Genomic DNA, 25225 nt, shown 5'->3' with positions numbered 1-25225 from the left:
TGGTTGATGATTGATATTATTACAATATGCAAATGGATTCGCATCACCCAGGATTGTAATTTCTACACCGTTATGCGGGAACTTGATACACTGGTGATAGGTGGATGGAAGGACTTGCATGGTGTGTATCCAAGGTCTTCCTAACAACAAATTATATGGCAGAGGAAGGTCCAGAACTTGACATATGATGTGCTTCACCACTAGGCGCACTTGGATTTGTAACACAACTGCTCCTTTTGATGAATGCTCTGCATCATCATAAGCTTTTATTGTTATCTTTTTGTGGGGATCCACAGATTCAACTGCATATCCCAATGCTATGACCAATTGTAGTGTATAGATATTTAGGCCTGCTCCATTATCAATCAAGACTCGCTTGATCATGTGTTGGTTGATAAATCCTTCAATATGGAGTGAGGCGTTATGAGGTTGCTGGAAGGATGTATTGTCACTTTCAAAGAAAGTGAGACATGGTGATGACCTCAGACTACCAACCATAGCTTGAAATTGAATTGTATTTAGATTGGAAGGGACTTACACGTCTTGGAGAGCTTGATCCAAGATTGTTTTATGAGATGGTGATAGGCGCAATAACTCTAAAATGGATATAAGTGCAGACATTTTAGCTAATTGTTCCACAAGGTTATATTGCTTTGGGATGGGAGTGGTGCCTTGTGGAGCTTCTTTAATGGTGATCTTGCTACGACACGTAACAACATTACAAGTAGAGCTTGGATTTTTGATGGTAATGGTTGCAATTTGTTCATCGACATCATATAGGTGATTCACAATGTAATTATAAGCGGCTCGTGTATAATCATTGGTATCTGTGTTTCATCATGAAGTGGAAGGATCCCTTTGATCTTGTAATGTAAGTGGATTTTTAAACATAAGATGATCATTGTTTGTAGTTTTTGGGTCATGCCCTTCAATTTCAATCTCTCCTCGGTCAATAAGATCCTGAACAAGATCTTTCAATCTATGACAATTACTTGTTTTATGCCCTTTCCCTTGATGGAATTCACAATGTTCATTATCCCTCCACCATGGAGGTTTGACCTGAGGTTCGTAATTAGATGTTTTGGGTAAGGTCACTAGATTTGACGAGACCAATTGACGTAACACAGTTTCAGTAGGTTCCCCTGAGGGAGTGTATGTATGTTTTGGTTTATAGTTTTGTTGTCTTTGCCTTGGTTCTTCTTGCTGGACATTGCATCCTTGATTTGGTGGGGGAGGAACTGTGTTGTTCTTAGGAGGGGGGTTTTGCCCCGCAAATCGAACCACAGGTTGTTCTCTTTCGATAGTCCTTGCATCTACAACCCCGTCAGTGACGATGTTTTTGTTTTTATTCCAAAAGTTAGGTTTATCACTGTTGAAGCGCGGGCGAGGGGCATCTTTTGGTTCATTGTATATTTTGATAAGCCCCTTTTTTATGAGGGCCCGTTCACATTTTAAACCCTGTGTGATCATGTCATTAAAATACTTTGTGCCTTTCATGTCTAAATGAAATTCCATTTCTTCGTTGAGGTTGGAAATAAATATTTCCACTAGCTCTCTTTCAGGTAGCTGAAGGGAATGTCTGCTAGACATTTGTCACCATCTTTGCAGGAAAGCTGAAAATAGCTCCCCTAGTTTTTGCTTGGTGTTACACAGGTCTGCCATGGTGACATCACACTCTATGTTATGGGAATAATGTGCAATGAATTTTTGGACCAGTTCTTTGAATGTCCTAATGCCGCCCGTTAGTCGGGAAAACCATTGCGTGGTTGTCCTTGCCAAACTCTGAGGAAAGAGATGCATTAGGTATGTGTCTTCATATGCCACTTCCAGGCAAGTGGATTGAAATTACCTGACATGATCGCGAGGGTCTCCTTTTCCCCGATACTTTTCAAACTTAGGTGTTTCAAACCCTCATGGAAAAGGTGGCATGTTTAGATTCCTATCAAAGGGACATGGACAAATATCATTAAGTGAAAACTGGTTTGTTTTCACACCACTGTGGAGTTGTTGGGCGAGATTCTCGACTTGTTGCCTTAATATGTCAATATCATTTGGAGGAGGAGGAGGTGGGGGATTTCATTGATGAAGGTTGTATCTGATGTGATCTCGACCTCTTCCATCCTCATTACGACTCTGGTGTTTTGATGCTTGTCGTAATTGTGTTGTATCAAAATCAGAGGGTAGTTTGGCTCCCTCTTGGGCAAGTCTTAAAAAGTGACCATCAACATTGTTCCTGAGGATCTCATCAAAAAGTCGATTGAAAAGGGGGTTGTGTTGTGCCCTTTCGATTGCTTTAGGAGTGGGAGTATGAGGATTTTCATCATTTACTTCCTCCAAGGGCTTCTTGGAACTCATTGAGATTTTCCTCTTCTTCCTCTTCGATTTCTTGTTGTCTAGTCTTTGATCAGGTTTGAGCCATGTTGTTTGAAAGTTTTTATTGAAGTTTGATGAAAATGATTATGAGTTGATGATGAAATGAGAGATAAATGTTTGGTGAATTGTTTTGCATATGGATATCTAGCACTTAAAGGTTTGATGTTACCAAAGTCCATCCATTAATTGCTTGTTGTGTTTGTTTGACAATGTTTTGATATGATAAGGTATAGAGAGGCCTGAGATGTGTTACAGACCAAGCTATCTAGTAATGAGAGGATGCACTCATAGGCTAGTTTTGACCTGCATAGAAATGATGGTCTTGAAAAGCATTGAGAGGGGGGGGGTGAATCAGTGACACCAAAACAAGCACAACTTTAAACACTAATTGGTAGATGAACTTAACTAAGAACCTAAACAAAATACATGCTATCCAAAATGAAATAACAACATCCACATAAAGTAGAACATCCACCATAACACAAGTGTTTATATGTGGAAAACCCAAATAGGTAAAAAACCACGGTGAGATGGAACTCACAAGTTAACTATCTGCAGTAATAGAAAACTGACCGGTTAAGGTCTTACAAAGAGCTCTGCTAGGAGCGAATCTTGTTAGAAATCCCAAGCTTGATTAGAAGCTTATACCCTGTTAAGAGTACTACCCTGCTAAGAGTAACCTTGTTGGAGGATTTTAGAATCCAAACTAATGGATCGCCTTGTTAGAGGATTTGTACAATGAAGCTTGTTAGAGCTTACCCGGTTAGGGGATTTTATTTTGTTGTAATGATTAGAAAACAACAAGAAAGGTTTGATCTGTTTCAAGTAGCACAAAACTTGCTTGATCAGATCATTCTAAGTACATTCAACACTGCTCTCCATCTAAACACTTATTGCTCTTCAGCAAAAGTATTCGCATAGATCACCTCTTCTATATCTATTCTCTCTTTTTATTTCTCACATAAAATGCTTCACTAAGATGTCTTTAAATAGACATTTAGACCTTATGTCGGCCATAGGAACACAATTTCCTAGGTGCAGTGTATCTAGACATTTAAACATAACTCATCACAAAATTGACTGCCAAACAAACAGTGCTGGTAACTCATCACAAAAATGGATACCAGTTATAATCAATCAATACCGATTGAAATAAAACTAGTGAATCGTTGTCCTGGAATCTTCCACTTGATCTTCTTCTTCACCTTCATCTTCATTTTGATGCCGACTTAGTGTAACCACAGGTTATCTCTTAGGCACATACCGGTTGACAAATAGTATCGGTTAGAGATAGACCTTAAACATACCGGTTGGTAGTGTAAACCAATTGAAGTTATACTGGTAGTCAATGTAATCATATATGTGTGTGAGAGTGTTTCATCAATGACAACAAGTGATGAATACATTACAATTATCATCAAGCCAACAAGAAATGCCTTTTAGGATGAGTTTATCCTAGATGTAGAGACTCTAAAAAGTGATGTGTTTTTTGTTTGATTCAAGCAATATCGAAAAATAACTTTAGGACAAGACCTTTTTATGTTTTGAGATTTTTGAGATGGATTGATGATGTATGAATGTGAGAATGAATGGAATGTGTAAACTTTCAAAAAAAACTCTCTCTTATAAATGGAACAAATTCTTCCTCTTCTCTTTCGGGGGTTGGTGGTTCTTCCCGAGCTATGTTATATGTGATGAAAATGTCTGGAAAGAAGGCAGGATTGATTTTGCCTCCCTTGTTTTTATGATAGCTCAAAGCTCTATATTGAGTAAAAGCTCTGCGGTTCAAAGACTCTTGATCAAATTCATTAGATTTTCCTTGAAGATATAGACGCAGGTGACGTAAGAAGGTTCTATGTGAGATAAAGATTTGTCTATTGAGATAGAAAAATCTCCTTCTTTTGATGAAATCCTTTGAGCTTAATGGTCTTTGCTTCAAATTGATATGTTGATGAAGATTCTTTCTTCTCAAAATGTGAGGGATGGTCATATAGTTTTGATACCTTTGTTTTGCACTTTTTTTTTGATTGTTTGCCAAAAGGTTGTTTTGTGAGAATTTTGTGTTGGATAAATACTTGTTGTTGAATTGGTTTTTTATTTTCTTTGACAAGAAAACAGAGAAAGCACACAAACACAATAATGTTGCCTCAAAAGGCACAAATAGGTGTGGGTCTAAATCAACCCAATCTTTGAAATTTTTGACCCTTTTACAAAAATGTTTTTCCAAAAAGCCTGAAGTCGGCTGAGTTTATCACTAGTATTGACACAAAACGAAGACACTTCAAACACACTTTATCCCTAAGGTCAAATGGCCAGTTGCGATAATTTCAGCTCACATCTTGATATTTCTTCAACTTTGGTACTACACACCTTATGAATCCCGACGTGGCAGGTAAGGATGTGATATACTAAGTCTTGCACGAGCATAACAAATAGATGATCCCTATGATGGGGGAGACCACTTTTATCAAGCCACAAGTAGCCTTTCAAAAATCTATGTTTTTACTCAAGGAAATATGTATGGTGAATATCTTGGAAGCAAAACCATCTATGCTCTTGCACTGAATTTATCACAAATATCCTCAATCAATAGAACGGGTGGGTTTCTACATAAAAAGGTGTTTAGTAATTTTTGATGTTTTTGGACATAAGTTCATTCTGCAGTGACTCACTTAAGAGCCTTGTAAGTTGTGGTTGGACCCATTTGTTCTTTTGGCAAGTTACACTGCAGGAACAACTATACTTAAGGTTACAACTTTCACTCACACCTGATTTTTATAGCGGCTCGAAGGATTTACCGCATGAGGTCGTTCCCAAGAGTGATATGTCTCTTGGAAGGCCTCTCTTAAAAAGATAAAATTTTGAGTGTTACTAACACTTTTCTCTTGCACCTAGGACCACGAAAGCCAAGGGAGAGGATAGTGTGTGTTAGAAGTAGGACCACTCGACGAACTTTGCACAAGTGTGCCAATCACAAAAAAACACTTGTTCTTTTTAACTGATTTTCATTGAAATGTGATCTAACTATTTGGAGATATTGCTCCAACAATCATGGTGTTCTTTTTAACTTTCAAAGGCAAAGTGTTTTGTAAACTAAGAATTTGAAAATCCTGGTCAACTGAATTGAAAAACACATTTTTGCTTGAAATAAATCGTTTTGAGCTTGAAGGAAAAATAGCTTGTTCTTTTTAGATTGCCACAAAACAAAATGTTGATTGTGAATTTCCTTAAGTTGATGCAAGAAATGAAAGTTGTGTTGTTGACTTTAAGCACCAAAACAAAATGAATCCTAACTTGCAAAAAATAAAAAATTGTTGGGTTTTGAGTTTGTGGTTCTTTTTACTTTGGACAAATGAAATTCTTTTTAAGAGCCCAAAATAAAAGGTGTGCTTCTTTTTAAGAACCCAAATTTTGAAATGTGAAGTTTATTTTAAACCAAAATAAAAAGTGAATTTATTTTAAAACCAACTTTGAAAAGAAAGTTAGTAAAACAAATAAATCTACTTTTTAGTCTAATTTAAACCTGCACAAAAGAGAAAAATAGTTAGTAAAATCTGCCTATTTGGTGGGCTTCTACAAGCCTATTTTTTTTTGTTTTTCGGTTACAAGATATTTCTATATAACTCTCTTTACAATACCACTACTCTATGTAAAAATAGAAGCACTATTTAACACGAAAGCGCTAAATAAGCAACAAAAGCGCCAAAAGGAAAGCTAAAGTGCTACCAAAAGAGACAAAAGTGCTAAAAGAACTCTGTCAGACAAAATTAATTCTGTCAAACAAAGAGCCATAAGCGCTAAAAGAAGCTACAATAGCGCTATTTAAGGGTCAATAGCGCTAAAAGAAGGTCAATAGTGCCAAATGGGAGACAATAGCGCTATTATTATGAACAATAGCACTAAAGTGCCTAGTTTCGAAGGCGCTAAAGCGTGAACAAAAGCGCTAAAGTGCAACCTATGTGTCAATTCAAATCACGAAAATTGTTAGTAGTTTAAAAATTTGTTGCTTTGGATTCACGTCGGGTTCACCAAATTATGCTCTGCAAAAAGGAGTTAGAAAAACCTGTGGTATGGCAACACACACAAGAAACACAAGAAACAAGAGTCAGTATTAACAACCAAAGATTATTCTAAACAGGCATATCAAGAGAGACACTAAAAGCAAAATAGAACATTTGACAAAGAAAACAAATGCAATAAGGCATCTCCAAATGCCCTCCACCATGCTTGTAGCTCCTCCTCCCTTGTTCCTCTCCTCTCCAAGTTTCCAAATGAGTGTAGCTCTAAGCAGTTTTTTGCACTATGGATGTCTTATGGAGATTCAAGATTGAAATGTTTTAAACTATGCTATGCAAGTGTAAAAACAAGCTAAATATGAGATATTATAAAATGAACTAAGATTAATTTTAGTCCAAAATGACAATATGAGTGATTATGCTAAAATGCTCTCTAAAATTGACTATAAGTTAAATGCATACAAGTTTTCAGGATCTGAATTATGAAGAAATGAACTCTATTTATAGGTAAAATGGAGCAATGGATGGTTGAGATTGAGTAAACTCAACAAGGGTCAGGATTGAAGGGTTTTAGCTCCTTGTGAGAGCTTTCAATCCAATCCCAGGATGACAAATGTCAACAAGAGATGGATTGAGAGGAGAGGGAATAAGCATTAAATGCTTGACATGACTGGAGGGTTAACTTGGGAGGTAAGGTTAATGTTGAATTTGAAAGAATAAAGCCATTATCCAATAAATAATATCTTTATCCAATGGATAAACTCTTGTGCAAGAGTTAGTGAGGATAACCATGGTCAAAGCAATAAATGCTTGACAAGACACATGGGTTACATGAGGGTTGAGTTTAGAGGTAAAGTCTCTTAACCATGGGAGCAAGTGGATTTAACCATAAATGGTTATGTAAGAGGCATTAATGGTCTAGAAGACTTTAGAGGTTAGCTTGTTGGACACATAAAGCATTTAGTGCTTTTCAAAGACTTTGAAGTCTTTGAGAAGTGACTCCAAGTTGCTTAGGAATGTGACAATATTTAGGGGATGGATTAGGCTAATTAGGAATGATTAGAAAGTGGTTAGAAGGGTCTAGAAGGGGATTTAGGAGTGCAAGTGGATTTGGTGGGTGAGGGAAAATAGGATTTAAATTAAAATAAAATTAATCTATTTCAATTTGTGGTTGCAACTTGCATTTGTAGGAGAATGCAAGTGGGGGGAGTTTTAATGATTTAAATAAATGTTTTAATTATTTATTTAAAAGAAGAAAGAGGATTAAATTAAATAAATAGGATTTATTCATTTAATTGATTGTGAATTTGGCTTAATGAATTAATTAAAATAAATTGAATAATTTATTTAATTAATAGGAGAATGTTTGAAGATGAATTAATTAAATGTTAATTTAATTAACTGATGGCTAGTGGGTTTTTAATCAAATAAATAGCAAATATTCATTTAGTTAAAATGGACAAATTTATGTGACTACAAAAACAATTGAGAGAATGGAATCAACGAAAAAGCAATTATGGTTAAGCGACGAGTATACCTTTGAAAGCACTCCCAAGCTGCAAACAAAATCCAATGATAGAAAAATAACAAACCCAAAAGAGGTAAAAAAAAAACCGAAAAAACCAGAAATAACCTTACTTTGCAGAGAAACAAAAATCAAACACTAATAAAAGCCAAGGAAACACACCCTTCAGATTTATACAGTACATTTATCTGAGTAACCTTTTTATTCATGGACAATATCGAAGTTAGGCAGATAATATACACTCGAAACATTAATAGTCGGTTACGAAAAATAACAAAGTTAGACAGATAATATACTAATAACTATACACAGTTTTATATTGTTGTAATAGACCTGCATTACGTCACACCCCTGCAGGTTTAAGGCATTAAACTGTTGGATGTCAACCACCACAGAACCGTACAAGGTAAAAGCACTGCAACCTACAAAAGAAAAACTACGAGGGGGAGATTAGCAAACATAAAAATAACGGAAAGCGAACTGCAATAAAATCAAAATAAGCTTACTTTGCAAAGAATAATAGATAACACAAAAACCTAGCATTATGTGACAACATTTGAAAAGTACATTAGTGTAGTGTCATGTCACCCTACTTTCAATGTTAGATACTTGAAAAGTCCCAAAGACACTGAGAGGGGTGGGGGGGCGGGTGAATCAGTGTCTAACCGGTTAACAAAAGATTTAAACTTGTTTGCAACTTTATAATCCAAATTAATATACCGTTAAACAAGTAATAATGCAATAAAGAGAGATAACAATATAACCATCAATGCACACCATAACACATATATTTTTGGCGAGGAAACCCGGTAGGGGAAAAACCTCGGTGGGATTTGTGACCACAATATTTACTCACTGGCCAATATGAATACATATTACTTATACAATAGGGGTCTGCACATGCAGGAAGGCCAACAGCCTAGAGCTCACTACTCAATCACAAAATAGGAGTCACACTGACTACGCAATTGGATGATTAAATCCAATGACAATGTATTGCTCAAAATAGCATCTGCAATGCTAGACTCAGTACCAGTTTAAGCTCTGTCAGATACCTCTGCCATAAACCTTCCTTCATCGTAATGCATATACATTTATTCGCTCTCATATACTGCTTACATTCATTACCTATACACACTTTTTTTACATACAAAATGACCTACAAGATCTCATACATATATGAGTTCTTACAATACAAAACAATATAATTTTCATGTCGACTGGGAGTGCCGGTAAGATCTTCTATCGGTGTAGATTGGATGCCGGTGAGAATAAATTTTGTTGTGCTTGCTGGTGCCAGTAAATGATGTATGTTGCCGGTGTAACCTGTGAACCATGTTACCAGTTGGTTGCCATCAATGACAACATCAACTATTCTCATCTAAGTGTATAATGCCAACATTCAATAGGCAACACTAACTTCAAACTATGCATACATACAAAGAAACATAATTATGTAGGGCCATAGTTGTTGCATGAACAATAACAAAGTTAGCCATAACCCTGTAGATTTGTACAATAGGTTTATCTGAGTAACTCTATTATTGTTCATGCACTTCGTATGACCCTCTATAAAGATTGATACAATACTTTAATGCGTGTAACTTTGTTATTGATGATGAACCTCATATGACCCTCTATAATTATGTTCTGGGCATATTAATTAAGGCCATAGACTTGTACTGGGGGTCTTTACCTGCCAAAGTGTAAGTCTTGCCGGCCAGCTTATTTTCCACCGGTCGGTTTTTTCCCCTTGCAGCGCTAGTGATGTGTACTGGTGAGCGTAGTTGGCCTTGCCTCCATCGGCCAACACGAATCCTGAACTGTTTGATGTCCTGGTGTTGGTAATGTGTTAGCAGAGTGCAACACAGTCCACCGTGCTTGTTTTCTGTCAGTTGGCAACTATTCTTGTACAATTTTATTTTTCCTGAAATGTAAAGTAAATGTATAATTTGTTAAATGAAATTCATTAGTATTCTTTTCTTTTCTTTTTGTTTCAGTTCTTATTTTCACCTGTATTCTTTATACCCTGGGAGTTTTCGAATTATTATGTTTTCAGTTAACGTTTCTCATAACCAGTCAATAATTTTTTTTTTTGAATTTTCCAAAAATGTTTTAATTTTCTTTCACATTGGCTGGGTTTTTCTCTTGTATTAACTTTTTAAATGATCTATTTTGATTTTTTGGTTCCAACAGAAAAGAGCCACATTAACACAATCAAATTTGTACAATGCATAGAGCAATCAAAGAAACAAAGGATATTAACAATGTCATTGCAATGCTGTTGCAAGAGAGCAACAAGATAAAGGACAACCTGAGAAAGCTAATTCATCAGTATGAATGTAAAATGGCCAAGCAATCAACAAACTCCCCTTCTACTTCTTCCACTGTTGTTACTTCCATACATAGTATGGTATTATGCCCTCTTCCAATATCAACTGTTGAACAATTAACAGATCCACTGGCCATTTTCATGCTAGGAGACAAGATCCTTAAGTGGAATGATAACCAACTTGGATGGGTTGCATGGGTAGATATTGTCTTGGTTTAATTACTGGGAGTTTCATCAATTGAACTCATCTTTTGATTATATTTCAAGATTAAAAGTAAACTTCGTGATCCTTGTACTTGATTGTTAAATGTCTGAATCATAAACTACAACTTTATATTTTGGTATTCGTATGCCTATTACAAGTAACCTAATAGAATCATCCATGCACCAAAAATGTTGATACAATTTTACTTTTATTTATGTTAGTTTTTCAGTTGCTTTTACTGGTCCAACCTGATGGATTCCTAAATACCTACAAATATGGATACGTAAAAGACGTTTTAAAATTAGATTGAGATAATAAAACCACAAAAAAATAACAGACTACAAATTATGATTTCTTTTTGTCTACGACTTTCGTATTTACTAGGATTTAGTTAGGTACTTATCCTCGGCACTATGTCGTTCAATCTCTTCTAACAGAATATTTGAAACGTCATAATAGGATCACAATCAACTTTATTATGCAAGGCAATATACTAGTCCAGATGACAAGACTTCTTTCATCAGACTGGATCTGAAACCGTTTCTACTCTAACAAACAGGTAAATTAACCTTCTCTTGAAAAGTACATCTCTGTTCGCTGCAAATTTGATTCCCTCCTTTTCTGTATTTTTTTTCCAAACATGCAAAATACTTTCCAACTCATTAAGATTTTCATTTATGAACATATCTTTACGTGTTGATAGCTTTATTTGACGATAATCTGTACAATATTGCATTCTTCCAATAAATTTAACTTATACGTACAAAATAAATTAATTACTTGTTAATAACCTGTACTGGCATGTACGTTTAGCCCTGAGATTCCTCTCAAATTTAAAGCTCTCCATCCAAAATGTCATCTGCACCAACCACCTCTGAATCTATACAACAATCAACAATGGATGGTAAGCTAATACATCATACCTTTTAAAAAACACAACTTTGTTGTCATTACTTTCATAATATATCTTTCTTTTTTATTCCATCCCTTCCATTTTGACATGCAACCTTTTTTCTAACATACACAAATATAGTTGAGGATTCTGTAATTTACATTGCTGAATTACATACACTCCAAAACAACAAACTATACGTTAAGGAATAACCACATATATGTCTTCGTAGCCCTTGACATTAAGTCCTGAATATTGATATTATCTTTTTGTAGGAAATTACCCAAGAGTATGCCCCTACCCCATTTGCAATTCAATCTATCAATGCTGGGGATGAGCTTCCTTCAACATTGCTCCAAGTTTTATCATTCCAGAAAATGTAGGGTAGCAAAGATGATACATACATATATATACTAGTGTTGTCTAATGGGACATACATGCAATTAACAATTTTGCCTTCTAAGTATGCCACTCTGATAGATTCAGACGCTCTAAAAATAGGCTTGATAGTCCTGTTGTCCACTTATACTTACAGATATGTATGGAACACAAGGTAGGAAAGATACTATGTTTATTAAATACAATATCCTTCTTTGCTATTTAATTGTTTCCAGCTACAATTCAAAGAAACTTAAAGAAAAGTATTTTCATTTTACAGGACTATTATAATAATTAGTTTACAAGTCAAACAAAGAGATTGTCAATTCTTTGGCAAACTAGTATACTTGTTCAAAGAACAACAACCAGAAATGATGAGTGAAGATACACCATTATCGTCTAAACGTTCTCTTCAGTTTTCTACTGAATTACCATCCCCCCGAAGTGAAACCTCTGAAAATATAAGCCCAATCAAAATTTTAAATCCATACCAAAATAAATGGACAATCAAAGGCAGAGTTACTCATAAATGGCCTATAAAATCATACAGTACAGCTACTAAGAATGGCCACGTCTTTAGTTTTGACATTGTCGACATTGAGGGCTATGAAGTTAGAGTTACATGTTTTGACGAAATAGCTCAACTACATTCTAACCGCGTGGAGGTGGGTGCACATTATGTCATTTCTAAGGGGTTCATTAAGGAGGCAAACACAAGGTACAACAAATTGAACAACCATTTAGAGATCATCCTATCTGATGCCTCCATATTAAAACGCTGCAGCCATGAAGTACCAAATCAAGAGTACTCCCCTTTCATTCCTATTAGTGAAGTGTTTCAGCTAACTAATAATACATTAGTTGACATCATTGGCGTTGTTGTACATGTTGGAGATATCATTCCAATCCATAGGAAAGATGACACTCAAACACAGAAGCGAGTTGTTAGAATTAATGATCTCTTAGGGTCAACAATTGATATCAACCTATGAGGTCCAACATCAGAACAAAGAGGACTAGATTAAAAAAACATGTTAGCCGATGATAGTGTTCTTATACTTGCTGTATGTAATGCTCGTGTTAGGTATTTTAATGGTAAAGTTGTTAACATAACAACTGCAACAACATTACATATTAATCCTCCTTTCCCAAAGGCAAAATCCCTAATATTAAGAGGAAATCTTCCCTTGCATACTCCACATTTTTCTGCAGCAATTACCCACATTGATGACAAATACACTAGAATGACTATTTCATCAATCCGTGAACGTATGAGTGTGAAACCATAAACTATTCAAACCACTTTACTGGTTGTTCTAAGATTTGTAAACATAAAAGATAAAACTTTCTGTTATGCAGCTTGTCCACTAAAAGTAAATGGAAAGCCTTGTAAAAACAAATGCACTCAACAGGTTGATGATTCATGGTTTTGTCCTAGATGTCAAATGACCATGGCAGAATGCAATTACAGTTACCTTTTACCAATGAAACTACAAGATGCAATGAGTACTGTTTGGGCTACTTCTTTTGATGAGGTTGGAACTCAATTGATAAAGAAAACTACAAAAGAGCTTTGTGCGCTGCAAAATGATGCCACAACATCACAAACACCTTGCTCTGTGATTAATAAACTTATTTCACATCACTACTCATTCACACTGCTGGTTTCTACTGACACGTACAACTCTGAATCAAAGATGAAAGTTACAATCAAGAAAATCTGCTCTGTTGACTATAAAACTGAGTGTGATGGATTACTTGCAGAGATTGCTCGCCTCTCTACACAGGCTTAGCTATATTAGGCATTTTGCCTAATTACAAAGCTTTCTATTCACAAAACAATTATTACATTCCAAATTTTACATATTTTATACTACTACAATCCTACACATAACTTTACATATGGATGTCTTGATAGCCTTATCGCTTTTCCTTTGAATACTGCATTATGTAGAACTTTTTTGTATATTGAGATAATTCTACTTACAAATACAAATGATACTACAATCCTACACATAACTTTACATATGGATGTCTTGATAGCCTTATCGCTTTTCCTTTGAATACTGCATTATGTAGAACTTTTTTGTATATTGAGATAATTCTACTTACAAATACAAATGATTATTTTCTATGAATACACAACTACATCTATATATATGTATATGTATATTTCTTACATAAATAACAGATTGCATTAAAATTTTATTGTGTTCTCTTTGCAATTCTTTCTTTACCACATAAACTTTCCTATTGTCATGCTTATTACTTTTGCATGTCCTATTATAATTAAAATTAGTCCATTTATGTATGCATAAATATTATAATAGAGAATTCCTATCTCAATAACTATCTATATTTAGTTTAAAAATTCATACACACATGTCAACAATCACATTTACAATTGCATATTGAATAGTAAGAATTTGCATCTCTGCATACAAATATATTTATATGTTTATGGACAACTAACTATACAAGGTTTCAAACTCTTCTGGAAGTACTCGCCGCTACATTGCACAATATATTTAACTACATACTCATCTATGCTGGTTAATTGCCTTGCAGAATAAATTTGCTTTCCTTGAGATTCCTCTCGTATATAAGTACTTACTGTTCATGTTTTGCTATACAATTACATATTTACATTTATATGAAAAATTCCAGTTTTCTATTCCTTTCATACATTAATGATTTTCAAGCAATTAATTTCTTCAACTATGATCTTTCTACAAAGTCAACACACTTTTCAATATCTTTTTTCCCTTGCATTCTTAACTTTAATTGCTCTCTTCGCCTATGATTTAAACATGCTTATTTATATTCCTATATAGAGACTGCATACTCATGTATGCTGGTTACTTACCTTCCAGAACACGAAATTGTTTTCCTTCAAATTTCTTTCATATAAAAGTATTTACAGTTCAATGCACTTTCCTATTCATTTCATTACTTGTATTTTTATCTTTGTTTGCAATCTTTTTGTATGATATGAACATACTTATGTATATTTCTATATACGAAATACTGTCTAAAGATATGTACACATATATAAGTATCTGTAAATAAATAAATATTTATAGAAAATTTATACATATATACACATATATATGCATTTTTATTTGTGCATATCTATTTCTACAGATATACACATACATATATAGTTTTTTTTTAGATATATATTTGCACATGCACATATTTGTATATATATATCTGTATATATGTATAAATATATACATATGGAGAAATATATATCCATAATCACATTCTCGAAATGTTATCATACCCAAAATTATAAAAAAATACCAAATATACAAAAAATTATGTACAAAAATATATTTATACACAGTTATAGAATTTTATATATATACACACGTGTATTTGTATATGTGCATATCTATGTATACCGATATACACATATTTCATTGATATGTATATATACATGTGTATATATATACATACATCTGTATGTAAATATAATTTTATATATCTGTGCATATGTATATTTCAATACTGCCTTTGGGAAGGGAAGTCATTGGTAAACACTAAAGTCAGCAGAATACACATTAGTAAATTGAACACTTGCACAACAAATACATCTCGCAACAAAATGACGATCGCAAAACTAGACAAAAGAAGATTATAAATTAAATTAACCAGTTTCCAATACCCATACGTTTCTAAATACTACTCAACCAAGCATGTGTATACTAAGAAGCCAACATGATTTGTATGCACCCAATATTACAAATCAAATTATATATGTGTGTGTGTGTGTGTGTGTGTGTGTGTGTGTGTGTGTGTGTGTGTGTGTGTGTATTTATATATGTGCATATCTATGTATACAAATATACACATATTTCATTGATATGTATATATACATGTGTATATATATACAAACATCTGTATGTAGGTATCATTTTATATATCTATGCATATGTATATTTGAATAATAGCTTTGGTAGGAAAACTCATAGGTAAGCACTACATTCAGCAAACTATACATTAGTAAGTTGAACACTTGCACAACAAATACATCTCACAACAAAATGACCACCACAAAACTAAACAAAAGAACAATACAAATTAGATTAAGCAGTTTTCAATTCCCATATGCTTTTGAATACATACTTCAATGCTTTCTCTCTTCAATTATTAGAATTCTAACATACCTCTATTCTCTTCCAACTATTTGATATCTATTGAACCTTCCACTCAAGAAGGTGATGCCATCAAATGGAGGAAGCAAACAAATAGAACTTACTATGCAAAGAATAGAGGCAATATCTCCAACAAACGCCAAATGAAGCGTCGTGCACAACAAACATCTGATACTAACTTAGACATTCTATTACAAACAGAAAGCAATGACCTTGAGCAAAGTAATGTGCCTCAAACACATTCTACTGCTCCTGAACTCACCCTACAAACTCCTTCATTCCTACATGCTTTATCTAATTTCAAAAAAAAAAATGATATGTTGGAGCTCACGGAGGCATGTTTTGTTTGTAGAGAAAGCTATGTGGGCATGACTATTAAAAATATCAACCATGCAGTTATATGCATGAGATGTTCTGCTGAAAGAGGAATCCACCATTTCTCATTATCAAACAATATGGACCCAGGTGAGCAGCCTTCTATTTTAAAGTGTCTTTCTCAAGTAGAATAAATGCTCATAGCAAGGATTGCCCCTGTTTTGCAAGTTAGTCATGCAAGGGGAGGACAATATAAGTATTATGGTCACACAATTAACTTCCCACAAGATATTTTAGAAATTGCATTATTCTTGCCCCGCAAAATTCAACATTTAGAATTCCTTACTGTTCGTAGAACTAATCTACAAGGGTTAACTTATGACTGTTACGTTAATAGGTTTCACGTCATGAATGCATTGACTTGCAAAATAAAGCATGACCAATACTATAAAGATGTTGCCATTGATTTAGGTGCGGTGCAGCTATTACGTGAGCACAACACTGACATTTCAGACCTTTTACATTCAGTACCTTCACCTCAAGAAGAACCTATACAAGAAATTCCTGATGTGACCAACATCAACAATGAAGAAGAAGTAATAGAAAACTCTTCTTCATTCATTCCACGACTTCCATCCTCAATACCTGAACTTGATGCAATCAAGACAATCCTACATCTAGATAATACCAAGAACAATGTTGTCCCTTGGCCACAAATCAGTACATCACCTATCAATGAGTACAATACAAAAGGCCTACTTTCAATGGCATTCCCCACACTATTCCCTAATGGATTGGCTTTACCACTTCAAGACAAAACAAGACATGTACATTTACATGAATATGCTTTGTACTTGATAAAATATTATGATCAAAGATTTGGCCAGCATGTCCATTTTAGATATTACATCTATAACCTTATGATGAGGCATCGATCTCAACAATCAACTGTTGTTTTCATAGAGACAAATTTAGAAGATTCTCTTCCACTGAATCTTCATGGCCTAAGAGAGTACTTACATAACATACCATCAAATGAATTGCCAAATCATATCATGCGATATGCAGCCTCCTTGCGCGGGACGGGCATTTTGGATCAAATCCCATAGAGACCTTGTGAAAATGATAGAACAGTTAGGTCCACCAACGCTTTTCTTTACTCTAAGCTCGACTGATACAAAATGGCCTGACCTGCATAAAATGTTCCCAAAAACACAGTCAAATACTGTGCAACACAATATAAGGCAATCTATTGAGAATTTGGTCAATAACCCGCATATAACTACTTTATACTTGCACTTAAGATTTCAGATCTTTCATGATGAAGTCATTGTCAAACAGTTGCATGCCACTGACCACTGGTACAGATATGAATGGCAACACTGAGGGTCTGCCCATATTCATGGCTTTATGTGGCTGCCACAAGCACCTAATATTGACAACCTTGATTGGTCAGACCATGAAAGCATTCAATCAATTAAAATCTTCTTTGACCAGTACATCACAACATGGAATCCACGCACTGAAGTGGACCGCTTAAACAGGCAGTATATACTTGCAATTTCAGATCCATGTCTTCCAAATACAGATGTCATTTTCAGATCCGATCCTTGCACTGACTACACTGAATTGTGAATGGTGTTCAACGACATACAAAGTGTTCAGAGTTTACCTGCTTGAAAAAAAAAACCCAACACTTGAATGTTGATACAAAGCACCTTGGTCTGAACAACATGACTCATCATTGACTTTAGACCATAATAATAGCCCATCATACAAGCCAACAAGGAATGATAGTCGCCTCAATGTTCACAACCCAACGATGCTCGCCATATGGAGGGCTAATGTTGATTGTCAGGCAGTATGCTCCAAAAAGGCAGTTCTCCAATATATCTCAAAATACGCATAAAAAACTGAACGTAAATCAGAAAGCTATACTGACATGTTAAAAAGAATTGTTGGATCAACAAATTCAAAAGATACAATTCTCTTAGCATATCAGAGATTCATGATGGTAATTGTTGCTGATAGGGACATTAACGCTCAAGAAACTTGCCACATGCTAGTTAAATTCCCCTTGATCTCTTGCACGCGTCAGTTTGTGACCCTGTTGGGAAAAAAATCTTCCAACGTATAATAAACTGTGATGAAGCTTCACAGACATCCATTTCTTTCATTTCTAATTACATGAAAAGACCATCAGAGTTAGCATACGTAACATTGCTCCATTCAACTTAGCAATATACTTACTGTGAACAACACAAATCATGTAAATGGATAAAAAGAAAGCTACCAACAATTGTAAATGTCTACCCCGAGTATAAATCCTTACCTTCAGGAGTTGACACTACTTTTGAAACTTTCTGTTGGAGTGAATTAATTTTGTACAAGCCATTCCGCAACATCACTCTACATATAGGTACCTCAACTGATGAAATTATAGTGAATTGGAAACAACTTCAAAGTACTCATTACATCTGGTGCCATGTAAATGGCATTGAAGAACACTTGACTACAAAAAATAGTGAAGACCTGTAGTTGCAAGATATTCCACAATCTACTGATCAGGACCTCTACGAATGGGAGTTCTTGTCACAAATGGGAGCCTCAAACAACTTTGATGTTGCTACTCTTCAAATGCTTGGCAAACATGATTTTGATCTTCAATTTAATTGGGGTGCTTCCATACCTAATGAAATGCTGCATACAAAAGCATCTCAATTCATTTCAACGGAGAAAAGCCAATCAGCTCACACCCTTGACAACATACATTCAAATGCACCTAATACCTTTGAGCTTGCAGAAAACCAAAATACTGCACTTGATATTATAAATTTGCACTCTGCACAAAATTTGAATTCCTCACCAGTACGGTTAATTATTCAAGGCACAACAGGTACTGGAAAGTCATTTCTTATTGATTGTATACATAGACAATTAAACTTCCATTTAGATCCTACACAATACCCATTGCTTGTACTAGCACCAACAGGTGTATCCGCATATAATATATAGGCTACCACAATCCATGCTGCCCTTCGTATACCTATTCAAGAATACAAACCCTTAACAGGCCATTCATTATTAATGTTTCAAGAGCAATGAAAATATTTACGCTACATTTTGATAGATGAAATGAGCTTTGTTGGTTCTCAATTACTGATCAAGATTGATAATAGATTGCGAGAAGCTTTTCCCACCAAACAACATGAATCATTTGCAGCACTCTCAATCATCTTGGTTGGTTATCTTGCACAACTTCCCCCGGTTATGGATAAACCATTATATGCATCCCACTCAACAGCACTCGCTCTATGGCATTCCTTCAATAATGTTGTCGCCTTGGATGTTTCTTTTTGACAACAAGGTACAAGCCCCTCCCGAATTCACTTCCGTGATATTTTACTTAATATACGCAACACAACACCATTGCAAACAGACTGGGAAATTCTACAGATGCGCTCAACCCATGCTTTGACACTTGATCAGAACAACCACTTCAACCAACAGAAACATTTGTTTGCAACAAACGCAGCTTCAAACGCACACAACATTAAGATGTTGAAGCAATTGCACTCACCCATTGCGCGTGCAACAACAATCATTGCACACCACAAAGATAAACAAACACACCAAGAAGAACAACTATCATTTGAAATCCATCTTTTTATAGACCATGAAGTAATGCTTATTGCAAATTTATGGATAGAAGTTGGGCTTGTCAATGGTGCTCTGGGTCAAATCAAAATGATTGTCTACGATGCAAGTTCTAAGCCACCCAATCTGCCAAAATATGTGGTGGTCCACTTCCAACATTACATTGGCCCATCATGGGATCCAACAAATCCAAAACATGCTCCCATACCACCAATTACTAGGGGAAACCGCACACAAATTCCATTAACAATGGAATGGGGTATTACTATTCACAAATCACAGGGTCTGACACTAGACTTTGCAACAATTGACATTGGAAAAACAAAGAAACAATGCCTTACATTTACAACGCTTTCCAGAGTGAAATCAATTAACCACCTGCGAATTCACCCGACTTTAACCTACCAAAGGTACTCAAGATTGCAAGGTGTTGCATCAACCATTTTAAGAAAAAAAGAAGAAGCTTGTTTGTTGAAGCTTTCCCAGATCACAAAAGAAAATTACTTGCAAAACAAAGATAAACAGGTACTGCAAACACAACTTCATTGTGATTTTACATTCCATATATTTTATGTCAATCATTTCAATGCATTACAATAGTCATGGCTTGCAGGATCAACAACAAATGTAACTGGTTACATCTCAACAAGCATTTTTAATTACTATTCAAATTCAATTAACAACGGGTACACATCTGCCATCCACTGTCTTCTCAACTATTTAGCTTCCTTACAAATATGCTTCTTCTAATGGTTACTAAACTTCTCTTCTCTTCTTTTACTTGTAGGTCTTCTTCTACTTGTAGGGAATCAATGAAGACACCATTTCAAACAACAGAACCTACAAGGGTATCGAAATAACTCTAACTTTTACAATCAATGATACTAACTTATGTTTCTACTGTCGGTGTGCTTTGCAGATTGCAGAACCACCACCAAAGATAATCCTACTATTAATAGATGTAACTACGATCCTTTACAATTCTTTTCAATCTACAAATTTTGCAATTTAAAACACTTGAACTTTTTTAATACAATGTTATTTCTGACAAGTATCAAATGGCAGGCAACGAAGCAACCTACAAAACAAAACAAGCACATAAACCAAATACAACATCAACAAAAACTGTAAGTACCTTCCTTTAATATTATTTATATTCTACAAGTGTTACATACATTTACAATTTCCTAATACAATTTATTACTCACAGGTTTATCTTCATACATTTACAATTTCCTAATACAATTTATTTCTCACAGGTTTAAGATGATATACATCAAAAGGTTGTATAACATGCTACCATTACCAGCATGGGGGATGGAGGGTGGATAACAATTTTTTTTTGGGTCCAACAAATACTATTGGTTGGGATTAATACAGTCTACAATACAAACCATTTATAATAAGTACTCTTTATAGCACTTTCATTTTGTACAACATTGGTTGGGATTAATACAATCTACAATACAAAGCATTTATAATAAATACTCTTCATGGCACTTTCATTCTGTACATCATGCTACATTCAGTAGCATGGGGGATGGTAGTTGGTCAACATCTTATTTTGGGAACAACTATAAACATTGGTTGAGTTTTGTACAGTGCCAATACTATATATCAATAAAATTATTCGATTTGACTTTTAATTACCTTCTCTCATTATGATGCATCTACAAAGAACATTTCTATATTATTCTTTTTGCTTTCAATTACCTTTTCTCATTATGATGCATCTACAAAGCACTTTTCTAAAAATCAAATTCCTTCAAAAAAAAAAACCCTCCTTGTAATGTTATAAAGCCTTTACAATCAGACCTATCGGCCTCCTGTTGCAGGCAGTCCCCCTACAACTGCTAGTATTAGAGGGGCCAAGTTATAAGAATACAACACTTGCCATCCAACAATCTTCTTTAGAAGTTTCAAAAATCATCAACTCTGTGACATCCAATGAGCAATGAACTTCAAGGAGAATTAGAGAGAAATATTACATCATTAGAAGAATTAGATCCTTGGATCCTCAAATAAATCATTTTTTTGGAAGTGAACCAAAACTAAATATTTGATACAATTGTGCTCATAATCCAAGACAACAAACATATTTATATTACTTTTTGTTGTTGTTATAGAACAATAGATTACAACATCTACATCCAAAATATCTTTAACACAACATATAGAGATAAATATACCTATCCTTTGCATTTAATTTCCTAGTTTATCATTTAACTATTCAATTATTTTTTTATTGGTAATTTTGGTATTATATTATTATTTTCAAAAGTAAAGCATACATAATGTATTGGAAAAACTAGGAATTAATCCCTATCCAAGTCTCAGTGCATGTAGAAATCACCAAGCTACTAACCATAAACCCCTACGACCAAACCACTATATCACCTAACAAACATTAACACTACCCACCTACAAACCAAGCCCCACCTACTACAAAATGTTGCTTGTTACCACCATCACAGATCACCATTAACCAAATACAAAGTAAAACATAACTGACCCCATACCCAATTACAAAAGAAAACTAAATAGACTGTATTTTTTTCTTCTTCTTCCCTAGGTCGTTGACCCAAAAGTCTTCATGGCCAAAATTTGGTTTCTACTTAGCACCCTCTTTTTGGCTTCCCTTGCCAATCCCAACTCCAGTTCTCTTTCCCAAATTAAATCCTTGAGAGCTTCCTATCCCAAGCGAGCTTCCTCCATCTGTGCCTCCCTGTCCGCATCATCATTCTAAAGTAAGAAGGGGAGATATTCTACTTTTGCACCCTCCAACATGATACCTTCACCAAATGGTCTTCGCAACCCCTTTCCCACCACTGCACGCACCATAAGGGGTGTCAACCCACATAAGGAATGGTTTGGAACACATGCTTTCACCACCCTCACCACCTCCTCTCTCAACCCAAAAACCAACCCCAAGCCACCAATATGGAAATGATATCATCATTCATCCTGTAATGAAATTTGGATTACAGATAGTCCTCACCAAGCAACAACTCCATTATGTACAAGAAGGAGGGATCGCCAAACTTGAAAATTCCCCCTAACCGTTTCTTTGAAATCTTGCTAAAAAAGGCAAGCTTCTGCTTGATAGAATGAAGCGAGAAATTCGCTTCCATTACACTTAGTTGTAACTCTCTCTGAAACCCTCCTGTCACAATCACATAGGCTTCTTTGACACACCTACACTTGGAGAATGCAAAATAACGATCGCCCACCCTTGCATTTAAAAAACTCCAGCACCCCTATCATTTCCATCATAAGTGGGCATTTAAGCTTGCACATTTGATGATGTACTTGTCATCCTTCATCTAGCTCGAGTTCTGGAAAATTCTCCCACACACCATCCCTACCCACTTCATGCAATAATGTGGCCATTTTAGAAAGTACATCGACCACATCATTGCCTTCTCTCAATACATGAGAGATTTTGTAGGATTCGAAGGATTCTAATTCCTTCTTAATTATTTGAATGAATTTATTAATTTTCCATGCATTCGCCTCTCCTTTCATAAGGGCATTCACAACTATCTGAGGGTCCCCCTCTAAATGTAGACATGGAGTTGATAGACATTGTGCCATTCTCACTCCCCACAACACATCTTGCACCTCAACTTTGTTGTTCGTCCCATCTACCATTCTCTTAGCTCCAATAGCCAAAATATTCCTACTCCAATCTCGAGCAACAAAACTAGCCCCCGAAGGCCCCAGATTACCCTTTGACGCCCCATAAAAGTTCATCTTCAACCAATGAATCTTTGGCTTCTACCAAACAGTTACTTCCCTTATTTTCCCTGTGCCCAAAGATGCATCTGGATCCACCCAGGAGAACTCATTAACGAGCCTTAAATGTTCAATTATTGCTCCTACAACTTGAACTAAAATAATATATGTTGACTCATGCTTATGTGTGTTTATAAAGGTTATTTTTCTTTATATTTTGGTGAGCTCATCTATTCTTACATGCCCTATTTTCCCCTATTGTAATGTCTTAAGTGTTTGTGCTTTCTATGTATATCAATTTTTTTGGTGAGCTAATATACTCTTACACAACCTAATTACCCCCTACTGTAATGCTTTAGTCCTTTGCGATTTGTATTTATGTTGATTTATGTTACTAATCTTATTGATGGTGTTTTGTATTGCCATTGATGTACTTTCTCAATGAGGTTTTGTATCAACATATATTGTTTCAAAATGAATTTTTGATGCATATGTCATGATTTATATGCTAGACTATCACAATATTTGAATTTACTTGTTTTCTTTATACTATTCAACATTGTGGATTATTATAGATTTTTACATCTTAATGTGGGTCATGATAGTAATAAGTGATTTATAGATAGATGTGACAATTTTCTATCATTTCATTCAATATTACATCACATTGGATGTTTTATGTTGTTTTTAGCTATTTCTATATGGTACCAGTATGCTTGATGTTTCCTTATCTAGTGTGCAAGTATAAGTAATTTCAATGGTGGTTGATTGGAAATGATGACTTTGGGTAAAATATGTTTGCTTTACCTCCATCTCTCTCGAATTAATTATGAGATAAGTCTTGTGAATCCCTATAAAACCTAGATATGATTCACTCATGATTCCAAAATCTATGTGTTGTGTTTAAACTTGCAAAATAAAAGGACGCTTTGTGTGTGTTTATTTTTACCTTGTCACATAGCATTTAAATTGATTTCAAAATATGTTTTTATCATATTTGTTAAATATTTAAAAGTGCTTCGAGTTTAAAAGAAAATAGATCGTGCCTTAGTGAAAAAACTCTTATGCATTATTTTATTGCAAGTGAAAAGAAATTGAAATGAGTTTCATTGCATTTGAAAAATAGAAAATGCTAACTAGTTAGAATTTGAATTCATATATACCAAGGGTTATTTGAAAGATATTATTTAATTGCATTTGATGAAAAATAACTAATGAAAATTGTTTAAGTGTGTAGTGTCGTGAATCGTATCCTCATACAATTTCATACTCATTTGGGGCTCATTTTGGTGTTTCTCCTTCCTTGCCCCCAAGATTGTTTGATTTTGCTCAAACAGTGCCTAATTTTGGAACTTTAGCACCTTATTCATGGTTTCTGACTCTATTCTAGCCTAGGAGGACTAAACTAGGGCACAGTTCTCCTAGCGCCTTAGTCCCCCTAGACTAGGGTCCCTAGCACTCTAGTCCAACAAAAAGGGGCCCAAATTTGAACGCTCTAATGGTCTGCAAATGTTGAGTGAGAAAATGCTCTCAATATCGACCTTCTTCAAATTTTTCAACACGTTTTGTGAGGTTGAGTATAAAAGTAAGTCTTATCCCCTCATTTGAAAATATCTCTCAATAACATTTCTTCATGA

The 25225-nt window shown here is 34.9% G+C and overlaps 1 protein-coding gene across 1 annotated transcript; it reads left to right on the top strand.

The window, feature by feature from the left end:
• The first annotated feature begins 16390 nt into the window (after positions 1–16390).
• Positions 16391–17305, top strand: LOC131068582 (uncharacterized). Its single transcript, XM_058003812.2, has one exon. It carries the CDS (start codon positions 16391–16393, stop codon positions 17303–17305), a length of 915 nt encoding a protein of 304 aa, XP_057859795.2.
• The last annotated feature ends 7920 nt before the right edge of the window (positions 17306–25225 follow it).

This window comes from Cryptomeria japonica, chromosome 3 (assembly GCF_030272615.1).
Source record: "Cryptomeria japonica chromosome 3, Sugi_1.0, whole genome shotgun sequence".
Taxonomy (NCBI): domain Eukaryota; kingdom Viridiplantae; phylum Streptophyta; class Pinopsida; order Cupressales; family Cupressaceae; genus Cryptomeria; species Cryptomeria japonica.
Note: the sequence above shows the minus strand (reverse complement) of the source record. Positions and strands in the feature narration are given on the sequence as shown.